The sequence below is a fragment of the Mauremys reevesii genome, linkage group 1, assembly GCF_016161935.1.
Source record: "Mauremys reevesii isolate NIE-2019 linkage group 1, ASM1616193v1, whole genome shotgun sequence".
Lineage (NCBI taxonomy): Eukaryota > Metazoa > Chordata > Testudines > Geoemydidae > Mauremys > Mauremys reevesii.
Genome location: NC_052623.1, coordinates 41,028,959 through 41,056,925, shown reverse-complemented (window position 1 = coordinate 41,056,925; position 27,967 = coordinate 41,028,959). Strand labels below are relative to the sequence as shown.

At 40.1% G+C, this 27,967-nt stretch overlaps 1 protein-coding gene across 1 annotated transcript in view; it reads left to right on the top strand.

The window, feature by feature from the left end:
- The window catches only part of GUCY1A2 (guanylate cyclase 1 soluble subunit alpha 2), a 261,115-nt gene that overhangs the window by 9,144 nt on the left and 224,004 nt on the right, over window positions 1–27,967 (top strand). Inside the window, exons 2-3 of the mRNA XM_039520778.1 lie at window positions 11,140–11,201; window positions 14,807–14,928. Of these exons, the coding sequence (XP_039376712.1) occupies window positions 11,140–11,201; window positions 14,807–14,928 (184 nt within the window). The remainder of the gene's footprint in view (window positions 1–11,139; window positions 11,202–14,806; window positions 14,929–27,967) is intronic.

Genomic DNA, 27,967 nt, shown 5'->3' with positions numbered 1-27,967 from the left:
TGTAACCTCTGAAAAAAATCTGTCTCTTGAAGCAGAGAATAGGGGGAGGACAGATTCTCATCTCCAGAATGCTGTGACTCAATTTGAGGATTCAGACAAAAATAAGGCCTTGCCTATACAGGGGATTTCAGCCATGGGTGATCAAACACCAGGATAGCTGCACCAGTGCAGTCCCCTAGTGTAGACAGGTAAAACTGCAATAAATGGTTTGCACTGGTTCAAGTCTTAATGTCAGGTTGCACTGCAGAAAATCACAGATTATAAAATAGAAGGGACCATTATGGTCATCTGGTTTGAGCTTATGCATAAATGTATAGCAGTCTTGCCAGTCTACACTTGAGATATGCCACAATAGCTGTAACTAAACTAGGGCAAATTCCCACATAGTTGAGGCCTATGTTATTTTCCAGTGTGGTTGCTTGAGAGCAGAGCTATCTTACTTCACAATGACACAATGTCAATAAGGTCTTTGCGGATCTTACAATGTTTGCAGAGAATAAAACCCCCACCCCAGTCTTAATTGTAAGTGCTGTTAAACTGTGCTTTGAATAAAGTAAGTCTAGTTAATAATGATTAAAATTCTTTCTACAGGTACCTGCTTGCAAACTACAAAACTAACTTTCACAGTTAAACTACACCTCATTTTTTTTCTTTATCTGTAGCCCTCAAAAGCATAAGTTACTCTGCAGCATAGCGTATAAAACTAAAATAATTTCCAGTCTGAAAATTTGGTATACATTATGTTCTTAATATAAGTAAGTCATGGGATGGGGGGGGGAAGGGGAATGGACACTAAATCCCTTAATTTCTAACCTGTTACTTTAAAAGATGAACAGTTAGAATTACAAATAGATTATGTATTATATCTTCACTTGGAGAATGTGTTCCTTCCATGGCACAGAAGAGAATCTCTTTTTCCAACCCATATGTGGCTGAAATTCAAAGAGGAGTAAAGGGATTCCTCCCTGCATGTATTATAATATATAGCACCCTGGGATATTTATCCTTCATTGTGACGAGGTTAGACTAGATGATATAGTAGGCAATTTCCATTCTGAAGGCCTGTGGTTCTTCTAGTTGAAAGGCAACTGTATGCATGCAAATTAATATTATTTATTTTTTCCATATTTTTTTCAAAGAACTCACACTATTAGAGCCAAGGTAAAGTATTTGTGCATTCCAAAGATTTTGTTATGTATTAAATAAAAATAGTTTTTCTTTACTTTGTGTGTGTATGTGTGTGTGCGCGCTCACAGCAGTTTACACATAGAGTGCACAACAGGGGACAGTGTGGGCTGAAAGAATGAGAATGGGGTAGATATCAGCTCTGAGTGCTAATCCTGGCTCTGCTACTGACTCTCTGCATGATGCTGGGCAGCTTATTTTACCTCCCTGTAAATTCCCCTATCCTGGCCCCCCAGCCAGCCTCCTCATTGGGACCAGACTTCAGGCTGTGCTGGTTCCACATTGCTAACCCTGCTGCTTGATTCCCCAACTGAATGCTCTTCTGGGCTTTTTTATTGTAGGTCTTCTATGATGAGTGTTTTCCCTAGAGTCCCCGCTGCTAGAATAAAGAGATTGCATGAGAATTTTGGCTTACCCTTTTTTTAAATGAGAGTTTGTGGCCTTTGTGGTTGCAGAGAAAAGCTTGGGAATGTGAACTGATTGCAACCTAAGGGCACAGGAAGCAGAAGACAAATATTAAAACACACACAGACACACACACATTTATTTTATTTACTTAAAAAAAAACACCTCTCATGATTTTTCATTGGGCGGGGAGGGGCTGACTGATGATTTTCAGATGTTTGAGACTGGCAATACTGGGTTCCAGCCCCACATCTATGCCCTTTCTTTGGCTCCCTGTGTCTTCTCTGTCTATTCTCCTCCTGGTGTGAGGATGTGTAGGAAGGGAGCTCTGCTCCACTCAACTTTATCATATCCATGGGAGAAGGATTCCCTTTATATTAGGCCATTGCAGTGCCACCAGCTGCTAAAAGTGCCCGCACAGCTTTGATCTCTTTAGGCCCTCTAGATTCAGTGATTCACCCAGGTTTTCTCCCAACTCCCTGGTAGTTCTGGACAGCGGCGGCTCCAGGCACCAGCGCTCCAAGCGTGAGCGTGGGGCGGCAAGCCACGGGGGGTGCCCTGCTGGTCCCTGCAAGGGCGTCAGTCAGGCAGCCTTCAGCAGCATGCCTGCGGGAGCTCCGCCGGTCCCGCGGATTTGGTGGCAGTTCGGCGGCAGGTTCGCTGAAGCCACAGGACCGGTGGACTTCCTGCAGGCAAGCCGCCGAAGGCAGCCTGCCTGCCATGCTTGGGGCGGCAAAAAAGCTAGAGCCGCCCCTGGTTCTGGAATGTGGTTAAGTGCTTAGAATTGAAGGTTGCAAGGAGGGGCCTCATTACTAATTTGCCTCAGTCTCGCAGCTTTTAATAGGAACAAGCTACTGGTATGAAAAGAATGATTTTGGGAAGTTTCAAAACTACAGGATAAATACAATAGAAATGACCAGAAGTCAGAATCACTTTTCAACCACTTTTCACTCATAAAGAGACCAGTTGCCAAACCCACCAACTGACACTCATTTACAAATCTATAATCTCTTGTGCACAGACATTTGAATAAAATTTTGAATAAAATTTATTTTGAAACCTGAAATAAAAAAAAGAAGCATTCCTCATTAAAGTCAGATCACCAGCAGCAAAGCTGTCAGTTTATGTAAACATCAGCCAATTGAGTGATTCAGCACTAAAAGTTTAAAGTACGTAAAACTTTAAACAGTGAATCACTAAATTGGCCAAGCTCTCTGATGGCTTGGCTTTGCAATGTGCAGAGCTGATTTGTATAGGAGGCAGCTTTGCCACACCTCAGGGTACAGAAGTCTAGGGGGACCCTCTGACTTAACTGAATTCCTTTAAAAAAATTGTGATAGAAGCAAAGTGGTTTCTAGCTGAGCCAATTATTCTCTTCAATGCTTAACTTTAATGCACTTACATTTTTAAGGGCTTAAGTTTTAAGTGCATGACAGTGGAAGTGCTGAAGCGCTTCAGAGGCTAAGCTAGAAGCCACTTAGTTTCTACAAGGAGAAATTATTAAGGACTTTAGAGGGTCAGGAAACACTCCCTGGAGCAGGGCTGGCCGTATGGGTGGGCGACTGGCCAGGGCGCCATGGATATGTGTGCGCACTGTGATAAAGAGGTTGCAGAAGGGCCATGCCCACCTGGGAGACGGGGTGAAGGGATAAAGGGGCTGCGGAGCAGGAGTCAGGCAATCACATTAATCTCTTCTTCATCCTCCCAGCAGCGTGACATCTGCAGCACCACTCCCCACCACCATCTGCTGGTTTGCCTGCTGAGCCACTACCCGCTGCTCAGGGAGTAGTACTTAAAAGGCACAAAAGCAAGCTTGCCCAGGGCACCATTTTCCTTAAGGCTTGCCCTGTCCTGGAGCACTACTAAGATTCTCTGGGCAGAAGGCTGCTCCCCATATCTGTTACCATCCTCTAGAACTCCTAACTCTATCAGGTCTACTTCCTTCCTAGTGTTAGTGTGTGATCTTAGGATGCATGAGAAATGGGATGGGGAGTGCAATGGAGAATGTTATAATGACTTTATGTAAATTGGGGGTAGTCAATTATTTTTTGTGAAGCTCCGCCTTTCTTGGTCAAGTTATAGTCAAGGTCCAGACTCCAGAGAAAATAATAAAAAAAAATGATAATAAGTAAATAAAAAGATTTTGGAGTCTGTTCAAAAGCATGTGGTGGGCTGGCTTTGGCCCGCAGTCTGCCTGTTGACTACCCTGATGTAAATCCATGATGTGTCCAGGGTTGGATTAACACTCAGGCAAACCAGGTACATGCCTGGGGCCCAAATTTGGTGAGTGGGGTGAAATTTATGAATTTAATTATGTGTTTTACTGTTGTGGATTTGCATGCAAATTGAGAGAACTTCACTCACTTAGTGAGCAGTATTGTGACCCCATGCACCAGGTCGCATTGTCACTCAGTCAAGTTAATTAAATTCTTTCAGTTCGTGGGCAAATCCACACCAGTGGATGAGTGGACAGAAACAGGCCTCATGCACAGCTGAGACTCACTTTACCATTCCTAACAGAGACAAGGAGAGAGGAGAGCACTGTGTAAAGAAACTGCATCCTTCTCCAACCAGATAGAGGCCCAGAAGTGTATATTTGCCTAAGGCCCAGTGATAGATTAATCCAGTCCTGGATGTGGCCTCCTCTGGAATACTGTACAGTACTGATTGCTCCATTTCAAAAAAGGATATTGCAAAACTAGAGGTGGTTCAGAGAGGTTCAACGAAGATGATAGAGCCTGGAAAAACTCTCCTATGAAGAGAGATTGAAAAGATAAGGGTTGTTTACCTCAGAAAAGAGATAAATAAGAAGAGACATGATAAAAGTATATAAAATAGTGAATGATCTAGATTAGGTAGATTGTGAGCTTCTGTTCTCCGTGCCTCATAACACAAGAACAAGGGTATGTTAAATGAAATAAAAAGTGGCAAATTCAAAACTGATAAAAGAAAATACTTTTCCACACAACATGTGATTAAACTGTGGAAATCATTGCCACAGGAAGCTGAGACTAAGAACTACAAGATTCAAAAAGAACTAGGACATGTTCAGGGGGTTGGACAAGATGACCTCCTGAGGTCTCTTCCAACCCTAATCTTCTATGATTCTATGATATGGATAACAAGAATATTCAAAATTATAATAGTTAATGCCAACAAAAGCTTTGAAAGGACTTTATCCTGTCTTCTTACAGTGGCCAATGCCAGGTGCTTCAAAGGGAATGAACAGAACATGGCAATCATCAGATGATCCCATCTCTGTCATCCAGTCCCAGCATCTGGCAGTTAGAGGCTTAGGGTACCTCTATACTACCCGCTGGATTGGCGGGTAGTGTTTGATGTATCAGGGATTGATTTATCACGTCTCGTCTGGATGCGATAAATCGATCCCCAAATTGATGCCCGTACTCCACCTCGGCAGGACGAGTAAGCATAGTCGACGGGGGAGCCGTGGCAGTCGACTCACCGCTGTGAGGACGGCCAGGTAAGTCGAACTAAGATATTTCGACTGTAGCTGAAGTTGCTTATCTTAGTTCGAACCCCCTCGCTAGTGTAGCCCAGGCCTTAGGGACATTATTATAACTATTTTATATGTATGTAGAGTCTTCCATTTCAAAGGATGCCAATGAGCTTCAGCATTTCTCTAATAAATATGTGGTTCTATTGTGCCTTTAAGGCAAAGACTTGTATTGGGGCAGAGACGAGGTGCATTACCCCATAAGTTACAAGTGGCACTTTATCTTGGACAGATGCAATGCTTCCTGGAGCTCCACAGAGCTCAGGTGGATTGTGCTTCTTGGAGATGGTGCAGTATATTCTGTGTCCAGCCAGTTCTGCTGGCAAGTGCAAAAGGTTGAGGAGACCCACCCACTCCCTGTCCCCTTTGGAAAATATAAAACAGGTGGCACTAGCACTGAAGCTATCATTGTGGATGGCTGTTTGCACATGGGCACAATGAGGGGTGTTCCTTACCCACTCTCCTTCCATTGCTTACTCTTGTGTGGGTGGGCACAGTTAGATCCATGTTAGAATCACATTGCCCAGAAGTGAAATGGAGCTGCTTCTGAAGTGAAACAGCAGCTTTTTAACAGAGCATAGCAACATGGTGTAATAAATAAATCCGGAAGTGAATAATAATATGATACTTAGCATTTGTTAGTTTAATTAATTCTCACAATACTTACCTACTTCATAATGGTGCTATCAGTCATATCCAACTGAGACTACACGGGGGGATTTGTATTTAAATGGTAATTCAGAAGCGTTCAAGTCATTAGTGGTCATTTCTTGTTTGTGCACTAAATATATCTCACATAGATCCATATGTATTCTTTTTATTTATCTGTTTTATTTCATATATTTTGAATGCTTGCTTTGATGTGTGTATGTGCGTGCGCATGCTCATGTAAGGATTACAGTTTTACACATGGGATTAATTTAGAAGATAATTTATGTTGGATTGTTTTGTTAAATTAACTTGTACTTCTTTTGTTAATTTCTTTTTTTATTACCACTTCAGAAAACTAATTGTGTTTTTCCTGATGACTTCAGTTTAAATATAAAATGTCCAGTTCATTTAAACATTTTCAGAATTTGGGGATTTAACTGTGTGACTCTATTGATTTTAATGGCCATTTCAAGGTTTAAAACCATGGAAATTTTCATAAATATAGGGGTGAATAACACTAACAGATTTTTATTCTTTGAGTAGTTTGTAGGTCTCTAGCACAAACCAACAGATATTTCTAGTGAATATAGAAAAACTTTATTTGAAATATTTTTACCTTCTTTGTAAATGTGGCTTTGCATTTTGTGTACTATATAGTTACTACCTGAACAATGAATCATCAGGTTCATGTTCTACCCTCAGCTATCCTTGCACAATTATAAACTGGTTACAATTTTCAGTTGCAATCTGACTGAATGAAGTGGGAATTTGACCCTTGAGCTGTACCATTCATATGAAAGATGAACACATTATATAAGGCTATGTTAACAAACAATATCATAATCCTATATCCTGATTTTTTCCATCCCTAAGATTTGCTGATAAGTGGCTTGAGCGTTGTTATAACATGCTGTCAATAATTTATGCACATAATTTGGCCTACAGTGATGATGGCTAAAACGTGCAGAACGTTCTTGCAGGGTTAGACCCTACAGGAAACCATGCAGTGTGCACTGCTGAACAGAGTATAGGATTGGGAGTCTGCTTGTAGGGCCAAATCTTGATGTCAGTCTAGGTGAGGAGTGTGGCTTTTATCCCTCAGGAAGGGGAGGACCACAGACATTCCATTGGGGTGGAGCTAAGAGTCTGAGGTATGCAACCTTTTAATGTGAGAAAGCAGAGCCAGGAGCCCTGCTGCTTGCTCTCTGTTCCTGCAGCCCAGCCTCCCCAGCGTGTTGCCTCCCACACCTCTGGACTAGTTCAGGAAAGCAGAACTGCAGTTTAACAAGTGGAAGCTGCTGTCAGGCTGTGTTCCCACCTAACTCCAGAGTAGATTCAGAGGAGGAGGGGACAAGTTTGTAGAGTGTGTGTATCATAGTGGGAGCAGCTGGCATGGAAGTGTGTGGAGAAGGTTAGGGGAGCTGGACTGTAGAGAGGGCAACTGTTTGGGCCTTTTTTGGTATCCATTTCTGCATCATGGCTGCCGGAGTGGGAAAATACACCGCTCACCCTGCCAGGGATTAGTCTGTGTGGCTGCAGGGCAGAGGAAACCTGCTGAATTTTCCTTGTGGTAGCAGCTGGCAAAGTACATTTCAGCTGCATCAGGCCCTTAGGACTTCGACACCTGCTGTACCAAATGGGAGGAGACTGGTTCTTGCAAATGTGATTGTCTCATTTGTATGGAGTGTCTGTAGGTTTTGCAAGAGCGCATTTGAATGTTTTCTGTGAGTGTAAATTTAACTCCTGCTGAGAGGAGATGTAATTACCTGATGTAGAATAAAAACCTCTTTAGAAGGTTGAATTCCGTTTTCCCACTTTATTTTACAAGTACATGCATTTCTGCAGATTGAAGCTCAGAAGCACAGACAAATTCTTTTGTTTGCTGGGTTGTTTTTTTTTTAAAGCTCTTCTGCAAATTGTGTGGGCTGCTCTTACATTCTGTGGGCCCCAAAGAGCTGGTGGGGGGAGAGGATTATATTACAGTTTTCTCCTTTTTATTTATTTTGTTATTTATTCAAAGGCAGGGAGCTGCCTTCCTCTCCAAACCCACTGGCAGAAGTGGAAGTTAAGGCTAGCTCTAGAGTTGCTGAATTTGTATAGGGCCAACAAAATATGGGGCTGCAAGGCTGCCCTTGCTTCTGGAATGAAACACATCTAAGGCCTGGTCTACACTAGGCGTTTAAACCGGTTTTAGGAGCGTAAAACCGATTTAACGCCACACCCGTCCACACTGAGAGGCCCTTTATATCGGTATAAAGGGCTCTTTAAACCGGTTTCTGTACTCCTCCCTAACGAGAGGAGTAGCGCTAGTATCGGAATTACCATATCGGATTAGGGTTAGTGTGGCCGCAGATCGACGGTATTGGCCTCCGGGCAGTATCCCACAGTGCACCACTGACCGTTCTGGACAGCAATCTGAACTCCGATGCAGTGGCCAGGTAGACAGGAAAAGCCCCGCGAACTTTTGAATATCATTTCCTGTTTGCCCAGCGTGGAGCTCCGATCAGCACGGGTGGCGATGCAGTTAAAAATCAAAATAAAGAAAGAGCTCCCGCATGGACCATGCGGATGTGATCGCTGATAGAACAGGCAAATCTGTTCTATCAGCGCTCCGTTACAGAAGACGAAATTCAAAATCATTTTTAAAAAATCTCCAGACAGACGCCATAGCTCAGCGCACTGCTGCGTGACAAACGTAACGGAAAGCCAAAGAATCAAATGGACGCTCATGGACTGGAGGACTCAAGCTATCCCACAGTTCCTGCAGTCTCCGAAAAGTATTTGCATTCTTGGCTGAGCTCCAAATGCTTCTAGGGTCAAACACAGTGTCCGCGGTGGGTCAGGGCATAGCTCGGCAATTTACGCACCCCCCCACCCACCCCCAGAAGTGAAAGGGAAAACAATCCTCTCTTGACTCTTTAACATGTCACCCTATCTTTACTGAATGCTGCAGATAGACCCGATGCTGCAGCACTCAACACCAACATCCTTGCTCCCCCCCGCCATGGGTGGCTGATGGTGCAATACGACTGGTACCCGTCCTCATCATCAGCCTATTGGCACATGGGGCAGTGCAAAAGGACTGGTAACCATGCAGACTAGCATCGGTGAGGTCTATCAAGGGTGCCTGGCCCTAATTTTTCCTGGTAGATGGTGCAGTATGGCTGATAACCATCGTTGTCATAGCAACAGGGGGCTGAGCTCTGTCAGCCCCCACCCTTCATGTGTAAAAAAAAAAGATTCAATTGCCCCTGGACTAGCAGAGGGATGCTGGGCTCCTCTGCTCCACACTCCTTACTGTCCTGTCTGGACTATCATAGCAGCTGGAGGCTGCCTTCCACTCATTTCTCACTAACAAGTCAGTGTGTCTTATTCCTGCATTCTTTATTACTTCATCACACAAGTGGGGGGACAATGCTACAGTAGCCCAGGAAGGCTGGGGGAAGAACGGAATCAACAGGTGGGGTTGTTGCAGGAGCACCCCCTGTGAATAGCATACAGCTCATAATTTCTGCAGGATCTGACACAGAGCAGCTGTGCTCTCTGATACAGTGGTTCTGTAGTACACTTGCCCATATTCTAGGCAGGACTGATTCTATTTTTAGATACCAAAAAGGAGGGATTGACTCTGGGAGTCATTCCCAATTTTGGCTTTTGCGCCCCTGGCTAAGAGCAGCCAGGGGCACTTATGACAGCAGCAAATGGTGCAAAACGACTGGTAGCCATGCTCATCTTTTTACCAATTTATGGATTGGTAGATGGTGCAGTATGGCTGGTAACCATCTCTGCTGTCATGCAAAAGCAAAAGCATGCTGCTGTGTAGCGCTGCTGAATCGCCTCTGTCAGCAGCATCTAGTGCACATACGGTGACAGTCACAAAAGGCAAAACAGGCTCCATGATTGCCATGCTATGGCATCTGCCAGGGCAATCCAGGGAAAAAAGGCACGAAATGCTTGTCTGCCATTGCTTTCCCAGAGGAAGGAGTGACTGACGACATTTACCCAGAACCACCCGCGACAATGATTTTTGCCCCATCAGGCACTGGGATCTCAACCCGGAAATTCCAAGGGGCGGGGGAGGCTGCGGGAACTATGGGATAGCTACGGAATAGCTACCCACAGTGCAACGCTCCAGAAGTCGATGCTAGCCTTGGACCGTGGACGCACACCACCGATTTAATGTGTTTAGTGTGGCCGCGCGCACTCGATTTTATACAATCTGTTTTACAAAACCGGTTTATGCAAATTCGGAATAGTCCCGTAGTGTAGACGTACCCTAAGTAAAAAGCATTTCCACCACTGCTCTCAGAGGCAGCTGGAAATTGTTCCAAAAAAGCAGGGAAACACTGGTCTCAAATTTCCCTAAGGGTCAAGTTTGTGTGATTCTGACCCTGTCTGCCTTTGGTTATCCCGTGATCCTGCATGACACTGAGACAACAGGGAATCTTGTGTATCAGAATTGGGAACACTGAATATGGGCTCTGCTAAACTGACAGGAGAAGGTGGACAGGTGGGAACCTTAAAATATAATTGCTTAATAATGTATTTGATAAATGCTCATCACTTTCTGGGAAGATAAAGTGGTATTGCTTGGGCAATACCAAGAAGCGCTTGTCTGTAGTTTAGAGCACTTCATAATAAGAGACCATGTGGGGAGCCCTTCTTAAATATATAGCACAAAAATGCCTGAAACGCCTCACAATTTGCCCTTTAAGGGCTCGATTCTGCAGGTGGTGAGTACCCTGAACTCCTATTGACACCAGAGATTTGAAGGTTCACAACATGTCAGAGAACTGGGCCTTAATAGATTTTTTTATTTATTCTGTTAAAACAAATTTTTCAGTGAGAGTTTCTACTACCATGTCTCAAATAGATTTGGAAAGGCCAATTCCCTTCCCTGCTGATGAAAATTGAGCATATGATATTGTCCCAAGAAAAAGCTGGTTTATTATGTCTTGATGTAATATGTTGTTGAATAGTTTTTAAAGTTTATTTTAAAATGATGCGATTATTGACAGGTGATATTCTGTGAAAACTAATAATAAAGCAAGGGCCTCCTTTGTCTACATAGTTGTGTTTCTGTTGCCTTAAAGACATTAGTTGTGCCAGGTCGTAACATTCATTGCTGTTTAAATAGTGAAATAAAGTATAAGTAAAAGAGCCATGAAATATTGATGTATTTGCAATATAAGAACAGCTTAGTAGTACTTCTGGGATAGTACGTAGCCATCACTGCTGGAAACATGGCAGATGTAAGATGAAAATGTGTAGAATCGGAAAAACAAATAGTACATTAAAGGATAAATCAGTAGTCACCTATTCAGACATTGTGCTGCTGATGATTTGCTGATAATGGTTGTTTTGTTTTTGTTGTTCTGTAGCCTCAGACCATACGGCAGACTCTCCAAAAGACACTGCGGTATTATGAGCATCAAGTTATTGGGTAAGTGAAACAGACCACAGTAGCGATTAGAAGGGTGAATAAAAGAGAAGTGATAGCTATTAAATTCATATTTTTCTGCCTTTAAAAGTCCTTGGCTTGGGTAACCAACTTTTCTGAATTTGCTCACAGATACTTAGGAATGTTCTTTAGTAATGATAAATATTATACATTCTTTTTGTGTTATTTTTCATCTCTCCTGCTGCAGTTAAATAACTACAGCCCAATCCTCCTTTCATTCAAGTCAATGGGAGCGGGACTGAGCCCATGGAAGAGCAGTTGTAGAACTTATGTCAGTGCTGGGGAGCCTTTTTGTTAAATTATAAGATTTTTTCAGAATGTGCTTTTGACACAGTCAGCCAAAACGACGTAACAGATTAATTATTGCTAATGTTTATGTTTCAGTCAGACCATGATCCCATTGTGCTGAGTGCTGGACAGGCATATTGTAAAAAGCTTACAGTCTAAGGCCCAGATCCTGCAAACAGTTACTCATGTGAGTAGCTTTAAGTACATGAATAGTCATGTGGAGTTACTCACTTGCATAGGCATTTGCCAGATATGAGCCTAAAAAACAAGTTCTGACAGCTGGCTGAAACAAACAAACAGGCAAGGGGAGGGAGGACAGGGTAACTATGACAAAATAATATTAATCATTCCAGCAATTATTGCTACCCTTTTGTTTTCTGTCTATCCCCTACCTACCAAGGGTTGTTATTGTCACAGATACCATTCCTAATAGAACGGAATATGATGCCTGCAAGAATGTATCAATTAAACAACTCTGCCAAACATAGAATAGTGTCTGCAACTCTTTCTTCTATTACTCAGGTTGGGTCAAAGGTATATTTAAAAGTCATACTATAGTTCTGAAACTTTGTATGCTGGAGGGAATTGTTCTTGTACATGTTGTCAAAATTCACACGGCTCTCTATCCTGCTACGTAGCATTTGTAATGCTAGCACGTCTAGCATGCACCCCGGGATAGAGAGACTGCCATTGCTGCGGGGATCTAGTATATTGCTTTGCTGGTAGTTATGATATCTATTAAGGAGCAGATATGGGTAGGCGGGGGGAAGCCTTCTGGCAAAAAAATAATTTTTTTTTTGGTCACTTGAAGGGATTGCTTTGAAGGCTTGTAGTAGATCTCGGTGGGGGGGAAGGGTGGAGGAGGGGAACTACAGTGCTTTAAGAACAGCATATTTATAATAACAATGTAGCTTTAACAATGAGCCACTAGTGACTCAGAACTGTTTGTTTTTAATGGAGATGAAAATAAGGCAGCTCTTTTCACACTCTGAAGACCTGTCGCTCCTGGTGTTACGCCTGCTAATTAAGCTATGTTTTGCTTCACGTTGACAACTCTCTATATCCCCTTCCTCATCCAATATCTGCATCTCTTCTAGGTGTCCTATATTGGGCCTGATCCTGCAGTTCTCACTGTTACCAGTGGGAGTTTTGCATGTATAGGCCTGCTGGATCTCTCCGATACACTTTAGTGTAAAACACAATATTCACATGAGCATAAAGAGCCAAACTTGCTCTTTGACTGAGTGAATTCCTGGGGTCTGATTCTCTGCTGCTCTGCACTTGGTATAGTCTGTATATAATAGGTGCTAACAAAATCAGAATAGTAGAGCTCTGCACATGAGTGTGAATGACTACAAGAAGCAAGCGATGGAGAATCAGGGCTATAGACTAGAGAGAGGGGATGGAGACAGAGTCTAGTAGCTTGGCCATAGGGCTGGGAGCCAGGAACTCCTTCATTCCAGTCCTGCCTCTGGCACTGACTCCCTCTGGTTTTGGTCAAACAGTTTGATGATCTTATCTTGCAAGGTGTCAAGCATCTCCCTTTGACTTCATTGGCAGTTGAAGGAGCTCAGAACTTCCCAGGAAGTGCTCAGCATCCTAGAGCAGTGGTTCTCAACCTTGGGTACGTGTACCCCAAGAGGTACACAGAGATCTTTCAGGGGGCAGATCAACTCATCTAGATATTTGCCTATTTTACAACAGGATACACAAAAAGCACTAGTGAAGTCTGTACAAACTACCTTTTCATACTGACAGTGACTTGTTTATACTGTCCTAGAGGATGAGAGCCTTTGGGCCTGCTGGGAGGTAGGGAGCACTCTCTTCACCCAGCAGGGCTCAGTATTTAGTAAGATCAGACCCAAAATCCATGCCCAAATTTTATTAGTGAAATGGAAGATAAACTTATTTAGCTATCCTTCATTTTTCTTTAGTGCCTTGATTGATATTTGTGGTTTGCAGTGTTGTAGCCATTTTGGTCACAGGATATTAGAGAGACAAATTTGGACCAACTTCTGTTGGTGAAAGAGACAAGCTTTCAAGCTACACAGAGTTGTTCTTCAGGTCTGGGGAAGGTACTAAGGACTGGTCTACAGCAGGAAATTAGGTTGGAGTAACTACATCGGTCAGGGGTGTGAAAATCCACACCCTGGAGTGATGCAGTTTAACTAACTTAACCCCCGCTGTAGACCATGCTAGATCGACAGGAGAATTCTTCCATCGACCTATCCACCACCTCTCGGGGAGGGGGATTACCTATGCCGATAGGACAACCCCTCATATCCGTGTTGGTAGCGTCTTCACTGAAGTGCTACAGCATGCAGCATTTTAGGTGTAAGAGTGTCACAGCTAAATAGAAGGTGGGATAGATTGTTTAGCATAAGGAGTTAAAACATATTTTAAGGGACCATTCAAGGTGAAGGGGCCCTTTAACACCTCTCCAGCTATAGGACAAAAAAGGGAGGTTAGTGGATTACAGAATGTTGTAATAAGCCATAAATAGAGTGTCTTTATTAAGACCAGGATTTTTATGCCCCAATAACAACTATGTGGATGAACCCAGATAATCACTACACTCTCGAATAAACTCACACAGAAAAATGATAAAAGATAAAAATACCATATCACCCATGGGTGAACGCTTTTCACAGAATGATCACTCCATATCTGACCTCTCAGTCCTTGTCCTCAAAGGAAACCTGCACAACACCTTCAAGAGATGAGCCTGGGAGCTTAAATTCATAATTTTGCTAGACACTAAAAATTATGCTGTTAAGAAAGACACTGGATTTATGGCTTATTACAACAATCTTTTGGTTTAATGTATAATTACTAAGAACAGCATCCCAGTGGGGATGACATGTAAAGGAAGAGAAATTTGCCCACTACTTAGCCCTTTGTGTGTCCCCCCCGCATGCCTTTATTTTCATTACAGAAAGTGCTCAATATTATTCACTATTATTATTACTTTTCAGTTGTTTGCTCCAGTTCCCAACACTGGCTGCTATTGCTGATATTAATAATGTGATGGGTCGGTGTGTGTGTGTGTGTGTGTGTGTGTATATATATATATATATATATATATAGCCAGATATTACAGGCTTGATTCTGCTCCATTAAAATAAACATGAGTCTTTTCATTGGTCTGAATGGGAAAAGGATTAAGCCCTACGTTATAGATAGTTAAAAACAAAATGAGATGTGCTTTCAAAAACACATTAATAATCAACTGTTAGTCTCCCAACTCATTTGTTACATAAGTTAAGCAGATGTATAGAAATTGTTTATTTTTTCCCTAGTTACAGGGATGCAGAAAAGAACTTTCACAATATATCGAACAGATGCTCCTATACAGACTGCTCTGGCAATGATGAAGCTGAAGATGTCTCAGGAATTCTCCAGTGTACAGCTAATATACTCGGTACTTATTTTTTGTAATACGATTCATTTGCTTTGGTTGGAGGGTTTTGTGTTGGGGTTTTTTTTTTTTTTTGAGAGACCCATCATTAATCATGAATGAAGGTCTTTCCTGTTCCATCCAGGGCATCTTAGACTGTAGTCAGCATCATCTCATTGGGCTGTTGGTGTCAAGGTTATCTCTGTTTCCAGGCATATTTTACTTGTCTGAAATAATCCATCTGGCTTTTTCACTGGGTGTTTACTGTGTCTTCCACTTTATCACTGAGTATTGGGATTTCAAAGGTTTGGTGCCCAAATTCATTTGGGATTGCCAAGGTATAATTGAAAAAAAAATGAATTTGGCCCTCAGAGGTATGTCAGGAGGTGTTTAAGCATTTGCTACAAAACAGCAGATGCACGGGGGTTCTGTTAGCCATACTGGTTAGGTCTGGAGAAACCATGTTTTAGCAGAATGTAGCCCGCTGAATCATGAGTATCTTAAATTATATTGCCCTCTTCATTCTGAAGGATCCCAAATATGACAAACTCATATAAAGGTAAAGAAGTCATCCACCACTGAAGTGCAGCCACCTCTGGTTGACATATACAGGCCTTGGCTACACTGGCGCTTTACAGCGCTGCAACTTTCTCACTTAGGGGGGTGAAAAAACACCCCCCTGAGCGCAGCAAGTTACAGCGCTGTGAGCTAATCCCCACGGGGAGGTGGAGTACCTGCAGCGCTGGGAGAGCTCTCTCCCAGCGCTGGCGGCGCGACCACACTCGCACTTCAAAGCGCTGCTGTGGGAGTGCTCCCGTGGCAGCGCTTTGAAGTTGCAAGTGTAGCCATACCCACAGCTACTTGAGAGAACACAGCAGCATTGCACAACAGGACAGGAAACGAAGAGCGTTACCATACCAAACTCAAACTGCAAGGAGAACCTAGCTTGTTGCTAAAGTCAGATGTGAACTAACACTGGAGAGTTGTATACAGATTTTAAAGTGAAATTTATGTAATAAATTAGTGCAGTTTCAGATTATGGGTTCAAATAGAAGCAATGGCCCTACATATTCTCAGATTCTTCTACTACATCTTTAGGGTATGTCTAGACTGCAGTTATGGGGTGTGATTGCAGCTTGTGTTGAGGTGCCCAAGTTAGGTTTAGTCTCACAAGGCCAGCCCTGTGAGTAATTACTTTGGGTTCTGGACTGGCTTGTACAGCCTATGCTGAGGCTTGCGCTGCCATGGTCTCCCTGTTCTGGGACCTGAGCTAGATAGATTAAAGATAGCTTGGGTATGCTGACTACTACCCATGCATTGATTGCTGTCTAGACGTAGCCTTTGTTCCTGCTCTTCTCTGGAGCATCACTAAGGTTTTATCAATTCTCAGTCTGTGAAAGCTGCTATAAATCCACACTGAAAGAAAAAAGCAAAGAACTTTTTACTAAGAACTTTAATTTAAAATGGGGCATTTAATCCTTTTTCTTCAATAAAACTTTTCATTTTTATTGTTTTGGAGAAACTTTTATAGATCACCTTAAGCCACCGATTAATGAACTAATTTTAACATAGCACTTTGAAGATGTAAAGTGCTAAATATTATTTATCATTGCTACAATTAACACTCACTACTGATTTTTAGTCAGGGTAGTGCCACAGCTGACATTATAAACCCTTGGGATATAGAAATCAATGATAAACTTGCTCTGAAATTTGGCTTGGAGTGAATTTGAATATGAATTATTTAACCACTTAAAGATTGCACTGTAACTGATCTATGCATAGAAAATACTATCAGTGCTAAGTATTATTAATTATTATTATTTCTTTAAAGCATCTCACTAGCTTTAGATAGTTTTTGAATTTTCAGTACTGCACTTATGGCACCAGGGGCTATATTTTCTATGAAGTTTCATAATCTAAGCACTCTTGGGCCTTGCTAGTACTGTCTGAGAGTCCTCCAAGGAAATCCCAAAGTGCTGCAGGAGATGGGGGTAAGGGGTATAACAGGTGGCACTCTTAGCACTTAATAGGTTCCCTTTCACATGGTAATGAACAAAAGCCTGAACAGGGTCCATTTTCAGGAGATTATGCGGCTGGAGATTTCTCATCCCAAGGACGGCATAAAATTGAAGTCCTGACCTTGTGTGATAATTAAAGATCTCATTACCCTCTTTGCAAGAGGACTGGTATCAACTCTGGTATTCTAGCTACATTCCAATCTGGGTTATTACATTCTGCTTAACTAAAATCCCTCTTGCAGTCGGAGTAACCATTTGTCTTCCTTTTCTGTCTCAAACTGTTGTATCGGGTTGGTATGCACTGTAAAATAGCTGATATGTTCCATCTAAGAGGTGGCTGCATTTTACTGATGGTTGATGTGCTGCTTCTTCATTAGGACCCTTACCAGGCAAGGTGCTGAGTGCCTGCTGAGAGGTTCTGAGTGCCCTTAACTCCTGCCGAAGTTAATGAGAAGAGAGCAGGCACTCAGCACCTTGCAGAACTGGGCCAAAAGTGCTTTGGGATTTTTCAGAATTAATGACATCACAAAAATGGATAATGCAATATTATTTAAAGTGATTTTTTTTTGCTTTTATTGTTAAATAGTTGAGTCCTTACCCTTTCAAAATCAGCCCTTGTACATGTCTTCATGACTCATGCAGAGGAATCTCTCTTTATAATACTTGTAAAACATACATAATAATATTGTAAGAGGCCAAACTAAAAACTCAGTACTTATTTTCGCTATGAAACTACAGCTGTTATGGTCTATTAAGTCTATGGGGGCGTTTAAAAATGGTTATGAATACTTGTTTGTGTGTTCTTAAAATAATGTCTAAGGCCTTGAGCATGAAATAAAATCTAATAGTGTGGGCCCAGGTGCTGCAGTGGATGCAGGGATCTGTACTGAGCAGATCATGGGGCCTAAATATCTGTTTTCTTCAGGGAACTATGCTGGTTTGAGTGAAAAGTACATTTTAAAAAAACACCACCACTTATTTAATAAGGTGGGAGGAAGTTACTATTAGGAAATCTTCATTTATTTTTTTTAATTTGAAGCTGAGTTCAGGACAAGACATTTTAAAATTAAGGTAAATTCTTAAGGTAATTTTTAATAAACACTTACTTCCTTCTCCTCATCCAATGGCATGAATTTAGGAAGGAATATCAGCATTAACTCTGACTTACTTTGTGTCACAACAGCCAGACTGTTAATGAAGGCTGCTTAATTAGTTCTCCGTTCTATATGTGACAGTTATCTTCCTGGATGAATAAGGAATAATGAGAGACTGCTTTATACAAATGGGAAATAAGCACTGAGGTGTGTAATCAGTACAATTGATCTTATTATGACATTGTTGAGACAGAAGACTTGAGTGGTGTGATGGTATTTAAACAAATGTTAATCCAAATTCTGCTCTCATTTTATTTCATTTATAATAAAGATTACCCATCTGGCACTCTGTTATACTGCATGCAACCCAGGGATTGTGCCTGTTTATGCTAGAGGTGAATATTTACCAGCGTGGGTTGCATGGCCAGTTATATCTAGGTTATCGTTTTGACTTCAGTTCTTACTACGTCCAGATTTGAAACAGAAGACTTTGGAACTTTGGCTTCCATTGTAGTAATGGAACAAAGCCCTTTCTTAAAGGTGCCTGCCAATGAAATATCTGCTATCCTAGTCTATCTTACCTGGAAATACTTCAGTATGATTTACCTCTCCTGACCCACTAACTCCGACTCTAAAATTCTCATTCTGTGTTCTTTGACAAAACACAGTGAACACTGAGGTCATTAGTAGACATGGAAGATTGTAGATAAATGCCTCACTTTGTGGTCTTGGTATTTACACTATTCACAGAACAGTGATGTCTGATAAGATGTGCATTCAACTGTGTGTGTGTAATTTATACTGTATGAATACTGGAATTTTTCCCTTAGTAAGCTGTCACTAGCAGTGTAAAGCAGTCAGTCTGCAATAAAAGGACCCGATTCTCCTCTCGCCCTCACTGATTTTACACTGAGGCAATTCCATTGACATCAGTGGATTTATTCCCGCTTCACACCAGTGTCATAAAGGCATCAAGCTGCCTGGTATGGGACATGGCTAAGAGAGCCCGTCATGTGCCACCCAGGCAAACCAGACTTTATGATGAAAGGCCATTAAAACCAATATTAATCTCACATTAGGTTCTTCCTGTTCCAAAGAACCAGCCACTCACCGAAATATACTTCAGGATCTCACCCAAAACCCCTGCAGGTAGCCAGTCCTTTAGTAAACTGAAAACTAAAGGTTTAGAAATCAGAGTCTAGAGATGTGGGGGAGGCATGAGCCAAGAAGGTGATGTCACTGTCTCCAATTTATACTCCCCCGTCCATATGCATGGAAAAATACTGGCTCAAACATGGAGCTATGCATCACATAGTCTACGTGTACTGCTCAGTCACTGGGCCTCCATTGTCCATATGCTATCAGAGGAATCCTCCAGATGGGCACTGGAAGAGTTGATTCTCCTTAACACCCGGCCCATCAACATCTGATGTAAATCTGTCTTGTGGGTATTACCCAGGAACATAAGTGTAGTAACAAGTGTACAGTAAAATATCATAATCTCATACACAATGGTGATACACACATTTCAACACGATAATAATACTTAGCAAATTATAACATTTCCAGTGATACCTTATAAGGCATACTTTGCACAAGATTGATCACAATTGTGTAATATTGGTGACAATAGTGCAGACAATCTCCTTTTTTATACAGCATCACAAAAGGGATGTGGATCCATCATATCAACTGATTGGATACCAGATCAACCAGCAGCATTACTTTGGAGTGACAAGGAGGTTGACGTTCTGTTGGTGAGAGAGACAAGCTTTTGACTTGTCTCTTTCACCGACAGAAGTTGGTCCAATAAAAGATATTACCTCACCCATGGTGTCTCACTAATATCCAGGGACTAACATGGCTGCAACAACCTTGCTTGGGAGTGACAGCTTGCATGGATGGAATGTTACATTTAAATTCTGTCTCCTTTTCAAAACAGTACAGACTCCGCCTCCTTTAGTTGGTCTATGCAGATTGTACAGTTTCCTGCATAAGACAGTTCATCATGTGAAAGAAAAGGAGAAAGTGACCAAGATACACTCTTGCTTTCTGGATGGCACTATTAAGAATTTCCTGTGTTGAAATACCTAGAGTTAGATTCACTAGTATGCTTCAGTCTATGGCTTCTCTGTGTCACCAAACTTATCTTAGTTGGCTGACTGAGCTGTGTTTAAAATTGCTTTGCATTGTCAGAGAGGTGCAAAGCAGCGAGAATGAGCCAGTGTATCTGGCCTTTTGATTTACGCTAAAACCACATCTCTTGCTCAAGGCAAAGGAGCCTGATGAAGCAGGAATCTAGCTTGAAGGAGGCTGTCATAGGTTCCTTAGAACACCCACTTATGGGAATGGGTCAGGTTCCTCTGTAAACAACCTGTATTATATTTTTGGCTGAACAGTTCTAAATAAAAGATTTTTGAATTATTTTTTAAAATAAATATAAAGCCTATAATGAGGTCTGTCATCATATAATTAAGTTTTATCTCCTTTTTAGTTTATCTTCTGTTCAGTCCTCTGAGGAGCTGTGATGGCATAATAAGACATAGGACCAATTGATGTCCCTTAGAATCTTCTGGAATAGCATCCTTGTTGCACAAAGTTGCTTGCCATTTGAAGAGTCACAAGAAGTCAAAACAGAATTAACATAAGCATCAAGAGCTCTGTTTTGATAGGAGTTCCTGATACAGAGAATAAAAGGAAACAAACATAGCATATAATGATGATGATGATTACTTCATTTATTTATTAGGTGTCTGTCACCTTATATCTGGGTACATTAGGGAGGATGGAATGGCCCTCTGGCTAAAGTTGGCTGTATCTTGGGAAATGTTTTAAATGTCCATGACCAATTTCTTGTTTGACTTTGAGCATGTCACTGAATCTTTCTGTGCTTCAATTCCCCATCTGTAAAATGGGGATAATACTTCCTTTCTTTAATCTGTAACCCTCTAATACCTGTCTGTCCTGTCTATGTGGATTGTAAGTTCCTTGAGGCAGGACTTTCTCATACTATTTGCCCTAGAGCACCTGGGCCCAGGTCTCATCTGGCACTGCTAGCCACTATTTTAATACAAATAAATAATTTTACGTGGCTTAGATTAAGAGCAAACATCTCTCCAAAATACAGCAATGCACTGTATGACTCACTACAACACTGAACTTGCTAACCTGAAAGAATCAGAGAAGGGGATAGTGGGAATTTAAATCTGTAGCTACTGGAAAATGTGGACCAAGAGCTTGTTTTACTCTGTGCTCTAAAAGTGGACACATTCAGACTCAGACTTCTACCTGGGGAAGTGAATTTCAGCAGCACAGTCTTGCTACTGAGAACATCCTGTCTTCTGCTGCCATGTTTTTCTCAGAGGTGATTATTAGTATTATTTTTTATTTGTATGACCGTAACACCTTGAATTACACCTCTAGTCATGGAGCAGTATCTCATTGTGCTAGGTGCTGTACAAACACAGAACAAAAAGATGGTCACTGGGCAAACATTCCAAGGAGACTGTGCTGAAGTTGTGTGTTATACAATGGGGAAGTACCTAGTTCTCTTATTTGACTAGCACTCCTGTAAAAATTTCTGAACTGTTACACTTCACCTTATTTCTCACGCCCTAACTACAGTCTGTATAGAAAGTTATGCAAAAATATTTTTGTGTATGAACATGATGAAGAACAACTCCCCTCCGCTCCCATCATACAGTTATTGTGGGTTTTGTGAAAGAGGGAAAGTTTTCACTGTCTCTTCAGTTCTTTGCAAAAATGAAAGGCTGTTTCTGCAAACAAATCATATTTTTGCATTGGAAGTTGACAATATTTTTCTTGGAACATATTTGCAACTTTTCTAAATGGGTGGAATGTCGCCACCATGAATAGCTGTGTTGGCTGTTGGAAGTGATGAAATTTAACCTTGGATCAAATTAATGAACATTTGCAAAAATTTGTTTTCAAATGTGAATACTTGCCAAGTAAAAATGGGTATTTTTGTGCAGCCTTTATTGAGAGAGAAATGACAGGGGACCAGATCCTGTTGGCTTTTAATGGGAGTTGAGCACCTTGCTTACATTTGCATCTTTGAAAACTTCACTGCTTATTTACACTGTGGAACATCTACACCAGAAGTTCTCAACCAGGGGTACATGTGCCCTTGGGGGACATGCAGAAATCTTCTAGGGGTACATCAACTCATCTAGGTATTTGCCTCATTTTACAACAGGCCACATAAAAAGCACAACAAGGTATTTACAAACTAACATTTCATACAGACAATGCCTTGTTTATACTGCTCTATATACTATACACTGAAATGCAAGTACAATATTTATATTACAAATTCATTTATTTTATAGTTATATGGTAAAAATGAGAAAGTCAGTAATTTTTCAGTAACAGTCCACTGTGACACATATTTTTATGTCTGATTTTGTAAGCAAGTGGTTTTTAAGTGAAGTGAAACTTGGGGGTACTCAAGACAAATCAGACTCCTGAAAGGGAACAGTAGTCTGGAAAGGTTGAGAGCCACTGATCTACACTAAACATGCTGTATGAGCACCTGCTCTTGCTAGAAGTTATCGCCGCTATATAAATGATCACTAAACAGCCTCAAGCAAAAGACCTGGAAATAATTTGTACTGGCAACAATTCTGTTTATCTTTAATAAAAAAAATAAGCAACTAAAAATCCACTGTAATTATATTCTTAAAAAAGTTCACAGCATGAGTCAATGACTCCTCTGTGACGTGCAAATTTGATACATTGTAAATACCATCTCCTGTTTGTTCTAAATTTACTGTCTTTTAATTTTATTGAGTATCCCCTTGTTTTTGTATTGTTAGAGAAGGTTAAATAATGGACTGGTGAGTCAATTTTAAGTGAATAACTTCATGCGCTCAAAACACTATATATGCCTTCAGCATCATCTTCCTTGTGATAAGAACTGGATGGACCTCAGGAAGCAAATCCTAACTGAGTTAAAATTGTTAAAAAAAGGCTGCAAGGGGTCTAAAGGGAAACAGATATCAAATGGCAGAGGTGTGTCAAAATCAATTTGTTTTAGAAATCGATGGGGCTTGCTCCTGCATTCAGACTCTGTACAGAGCTCCCATAATTGTGCAGATGATGCACTACACTAATATATAAGTAAAATAGACAAAATTATTTATGTAATTACTGAATTAATGTAATTGCTGAAATTAGCAACTCTATATCAGAAATATGCATATGGCTATAACAATGGATCTCAAACTGCAAACTCTTCAAGGTAATTCTGTGTCTACTGATACTTTGTACAGTGCCTAAAATACTGGAACCCCAATCCAAATCAGAGACTCTAGGTGCTACTATAATATAAGCATTTAATAATGGCAATAGTAAATTGAACAAACTGTAGCAATGGAATTGATACATAAAAATGTCTTGGTAATTAAAAGAATAATGGATACACTTGAATTACAAACCCCACTGGGTGCTGTAGTACTTTGTATTATTAAAAAGAGGAGAAACTGCCAATAGTTAAGAGTAGTTAAAGGCTGTGATATACATAACAACTTGTCAAAGGTCAGTAAATAAAATACAAGACATTTTATATATTCGAGGAAACATGAGAAGCCTTTTGGGATTTCAGTAAAGTATGACACTAAAAAACCGTTAACTTTTAAGCCTGCAGATGAATTCTCTTTATGTATTTCGAGCCATATTTACTTACTGAAATGACAAAAATAAGTTTGTTTGCGTATTCCTATTTATGCTGCAGAGGCAACACAGCTGAAAGGGAATGAACTGGATTCTATTAATGTCTGAGCATTATCAACACACTGTTCTGAAGTTCCAGTCAGTTACACTTGTGCAGACCTATTTAAGCAATAGGCTTCCCCATGTGTGAATGAGAGCATACACTGAAGATAGTGGAGTTGCCCTGGTGTTGCAAAGGCCCTGCTTTGGCTTGCAGAACCTCTGTTACTGAAAATGCTGTGTGGGAATAAAATAATTGAGTTTATTTCTAGACTGTCAAGTTGAGTTTCCAGAGCTGGTAGTGTGTGGGGTGGGGAAAATCTTTTTGCTTGTAGCCTGGAACTCACTGAGATGCGGTGATCATGATGTTATTTTTAGTCACTTGTTAGATTAGAACTGCATTTTAAACATTATTAGAAAAATATTATTTTCATTATAAACACAGGTAAAACCAATATTACAGGTAAGCACATGTGGGTAAAACTTTTTAACCAACCTTTTCTATTTATGTAAATTTCATTTTGTAGTTTATTAAATTGTACAAGATATCTAGGTAATATATATAGCGCTTAAAAGTAAGTTGTAGTACAGTTTTACAGCTGTGTCAAAACTGTTAGTAAAAGCATTTTATATCTTTACAATGATTATATGCAGCCAATAAAAATGACCATATAAAAACTATTGTCCAGCTTCCTCCATTTGATACAGAATTTCTCTTTATACTCAAGGTATGCCAAAGTACTTCACAAATTAATTAGATATAGGTCATACTGTCATTTAGAGGCCCATTGATCAGCTAATAAGCACTTGGGTATGTACTGCACCCATCAGAATCAGTTTTAATGAGAGAGTGAATGTTGGTTAAAATATTAGTTTTTCCTATTGTTTTTAAATGGTGTCCTGGAGTCTTCAATTTCTGCCTAAACCACCATCAGATAAAGCAGAAGAGAGTTGTGTTATGAAGGGGAGATTAAATATTTACTGTAAATCTACTTCATTGAGGAAACTTTTGTTACACCCATGGGGACAGAACCTAGTCTTTTGTTCATGATATGAATGTTAGAACTGCAAATTGTATCTCACCTCTACCGTTCACTAGATGACACTTCAACTCTCTTAAGGGATATCCCAGATAGTATGTGTTAATATATACCAAGGGAATTGGATGCAATGGAACATGTAGTATTGGCTGCTGTTGTCTCCTTGGTTCACTCCACAGGAATAATTGGATGGGTTATAGTTGCTTTGGTATGATCTGTGGCTCAATCCCAGAGTATTTTGTTGTTTTGATCACATCTTTCACCTTCTTATTGATTCTGAACTGCTCGTATGCTGCAATTTCTTTTATGTTAGATTATGTTAAGAAAGGGACAGAGAATAATACTGAAGATCTGATAATGAGTTTACATAAGTAGATGGTACACTCATACCCCAAACACTGTGTTCAGTTTTGGACATTCCCCTGCAAAAATATTGTAGCAGAAATGTAAAAGTATCAGAGAAAGATGATAAAAATAAAGAATCACCAGAAAGACTATGAGAAGAGAGAGAAAAGATTCTCAAAATAGAAGAAAAAGAATGAGGAATACTTAGTTTAATTGAATGGCTACAAATAATGTAGATACTTGTTGATATAGCATATAATTAACTTGTAGGACTCTCAAAATATTATAACTTAGATGCTGAGAAAAAATGTTTAGAAGGAATTTTTATTAAATCAGTCTTTTATATTAATAATAAAAATATCCACAGACCTACTACTATCCTCTTATTTTGGGATATCAGCCAACTACTAATTACTACAGTTAGAGAGAAGCTTTACCCAAAGCTTGTTATTGCATAATTGGCCATTAGACTATACAGTTTCTCTGAAGCATCTGGTACTAGCCACTGTTGAGACAGAATGCCTTGGCAGATCAGCCATTGATTTGATCTGGTATGGCAATTTCTGTGCTTCTAACAATGGTGGTTATATTTCCTTTTTTATACCTAAACATATTTAACAGGCCTGGGGAAAAAATTGCATTTAAGAGAGAGTGAAAATAACTAAGACTCTCTATACAGGAAATGAATAAGAGGAGAAGAGATACAGAGAAACAAAAAAATGAACTTTATAGAGATGGAGGTGGATTGCAAGAGCAAGGGGATGTTCAGCAAAACAGAAAAGTGGTAGAGTTAAAAGTAGTAAAAGAAAATACTTCATCATATAAGGCACAAATAGTCTCTGGAACTCCATGCCACCAGATATCACCAAGGATAAGAGCTTAGTATGACTGAAAATGGGATAATTATTTTTTGATAATGAGGACATCCAGAGTTACAATACAATTTGTGTGACCTGAAGAAGAGCTCTGTGTAGCTCAAAAGCTTGTCTTTCACCAATAGAAGTTGGTCTAATAAAATATATTACCTCACCCACCTTGTTTCTCTGAGTTAAAATAGTAAATTGTAAAATAAATAAATAAAAAATTCTACATGTATAAACCCTCATGCTTCAGGGCATAAATCAGCTTCTAACTCCTGGGGATTAGGAAGCAACTTTCCCTGTGGAAGGGATATCCCATACCTGCTTACTTCAGGGTTTCTTTCACCCTTCTCTAAAGCATCTGGTCATGAGCATTGTCAGACAAAATTCTGGATTAGAAAAACCACTGGTCTGATCCAGTTTGGCCACTTCTGTTTTTCTATGACTGATTCACTGCTATAATACTCCAGTGGAGCAGGTGTAACGCCACTGATTAACGCCTAAAATGTTTAAAAAATAATGGCATATCCTGTGGCCATATCACTGAACCTAATTTCATAAAATAACCCCCATTGGTTGGGGTTGGTACTTGCCTGGAAGATGTTAGAGCCCTGTGTTCTGCAAAAGTAATGGTGGTGATTCAGTAACTGACAGCCTTTCCTCTACTAGGAGGCACTGTACTACTGGAGGTAATCTCTTTTGGATTATCCATAAAATCACAGTTCTCACCATTCGTAGTTATAAAAGAGGGCTTTCAACCCAGGTATTCTGGCCAAATGCCAATATGAATAATTATATTCTACTACTTACCTAAATGTATCCTATTAATTTTCCTTCCTAAGTTATTTTTCTTCATGTTCTGTCTTGAGTTGTTAAACTCTGCATGTCACATCCTGGATGTGGGTAAAAAGATCACTACATATAGTTTGTAAATCAGTTTGGATGAAGGGTACTGTGTAAATACCAAACATCAGTAGAATTGGGCAAGATCTTTTGTCTGAAACTTCCTTGGCAACACCAAAATGTTTCGTAAATTTGTATTGGCTTCTGCCAAATTGTTTGTCGGACAAAAAACGCTGAAAAAGTTGAAATGTTTCCTTTTAACATTTTTAAAAAGAAACATTTCATTTTTTAGCTTTTTAAAAGAATTTTTGTTTCTATATTCCATTCAGTTATTTTTTTAAAAAGTCTAAAATAGAAACAGTTTCAGTCTGAGTCAAACATAACATTTTATTTGACCCACAATGCTTTTTTTTTAAAAAAAACTTTCTGATTTGCTGAAAATTTTGAAAAACTTCAATTTTGGGTGAATCTGAAATGAGTTTTTTGTTTAATTTTCAGAATTTCCAGCAAATCAAAAAATCAGTAATTTGCAGGGGTCTAGTAGTTATAATTATAGCCATGTACTTATTCAAATACTGCTTTGAGATTATTATCAAAGTTTTGTTCTGCAAACAATAGATTAATAACTTCTGCTGTTCTCATGTCTCTGGGCATGAAACTATTTTAATTACATGTTTCTTCCAAGTTCAGAAGCCTATGAGCCATCCAAACAAATGATGTAACAGTCTTCAGAGATCCACTGGTATTTTACTGAAGATAGCATAAGACATGTTGAATATGTATTATAATGAAGATCCGATTTGTACCCTTAGGAAATAAATGACTTTGTCCTTCATTTCTATTGGAATAATTAGGACCAGCTGTCATGGATTTAACTAGTATGTGTTACATTTAATAAAAATGATGCACCAGAGGACATTTTTTTTGTTTGTTGAATTTATTTTCTCTGCACACTCTTACACTGGGTATATATTCTAATAATTCACATGAAAATTATCCTACAACATCTGGCAACTGGACACACACATGCTATATACATTGTAACTCCAGCATTTGATATAGTGATTAAATGCAAATGATACTTAAAAGAGCATTCCTAGAAAATAGTAGAGAGATGAAAATGTTTAGTC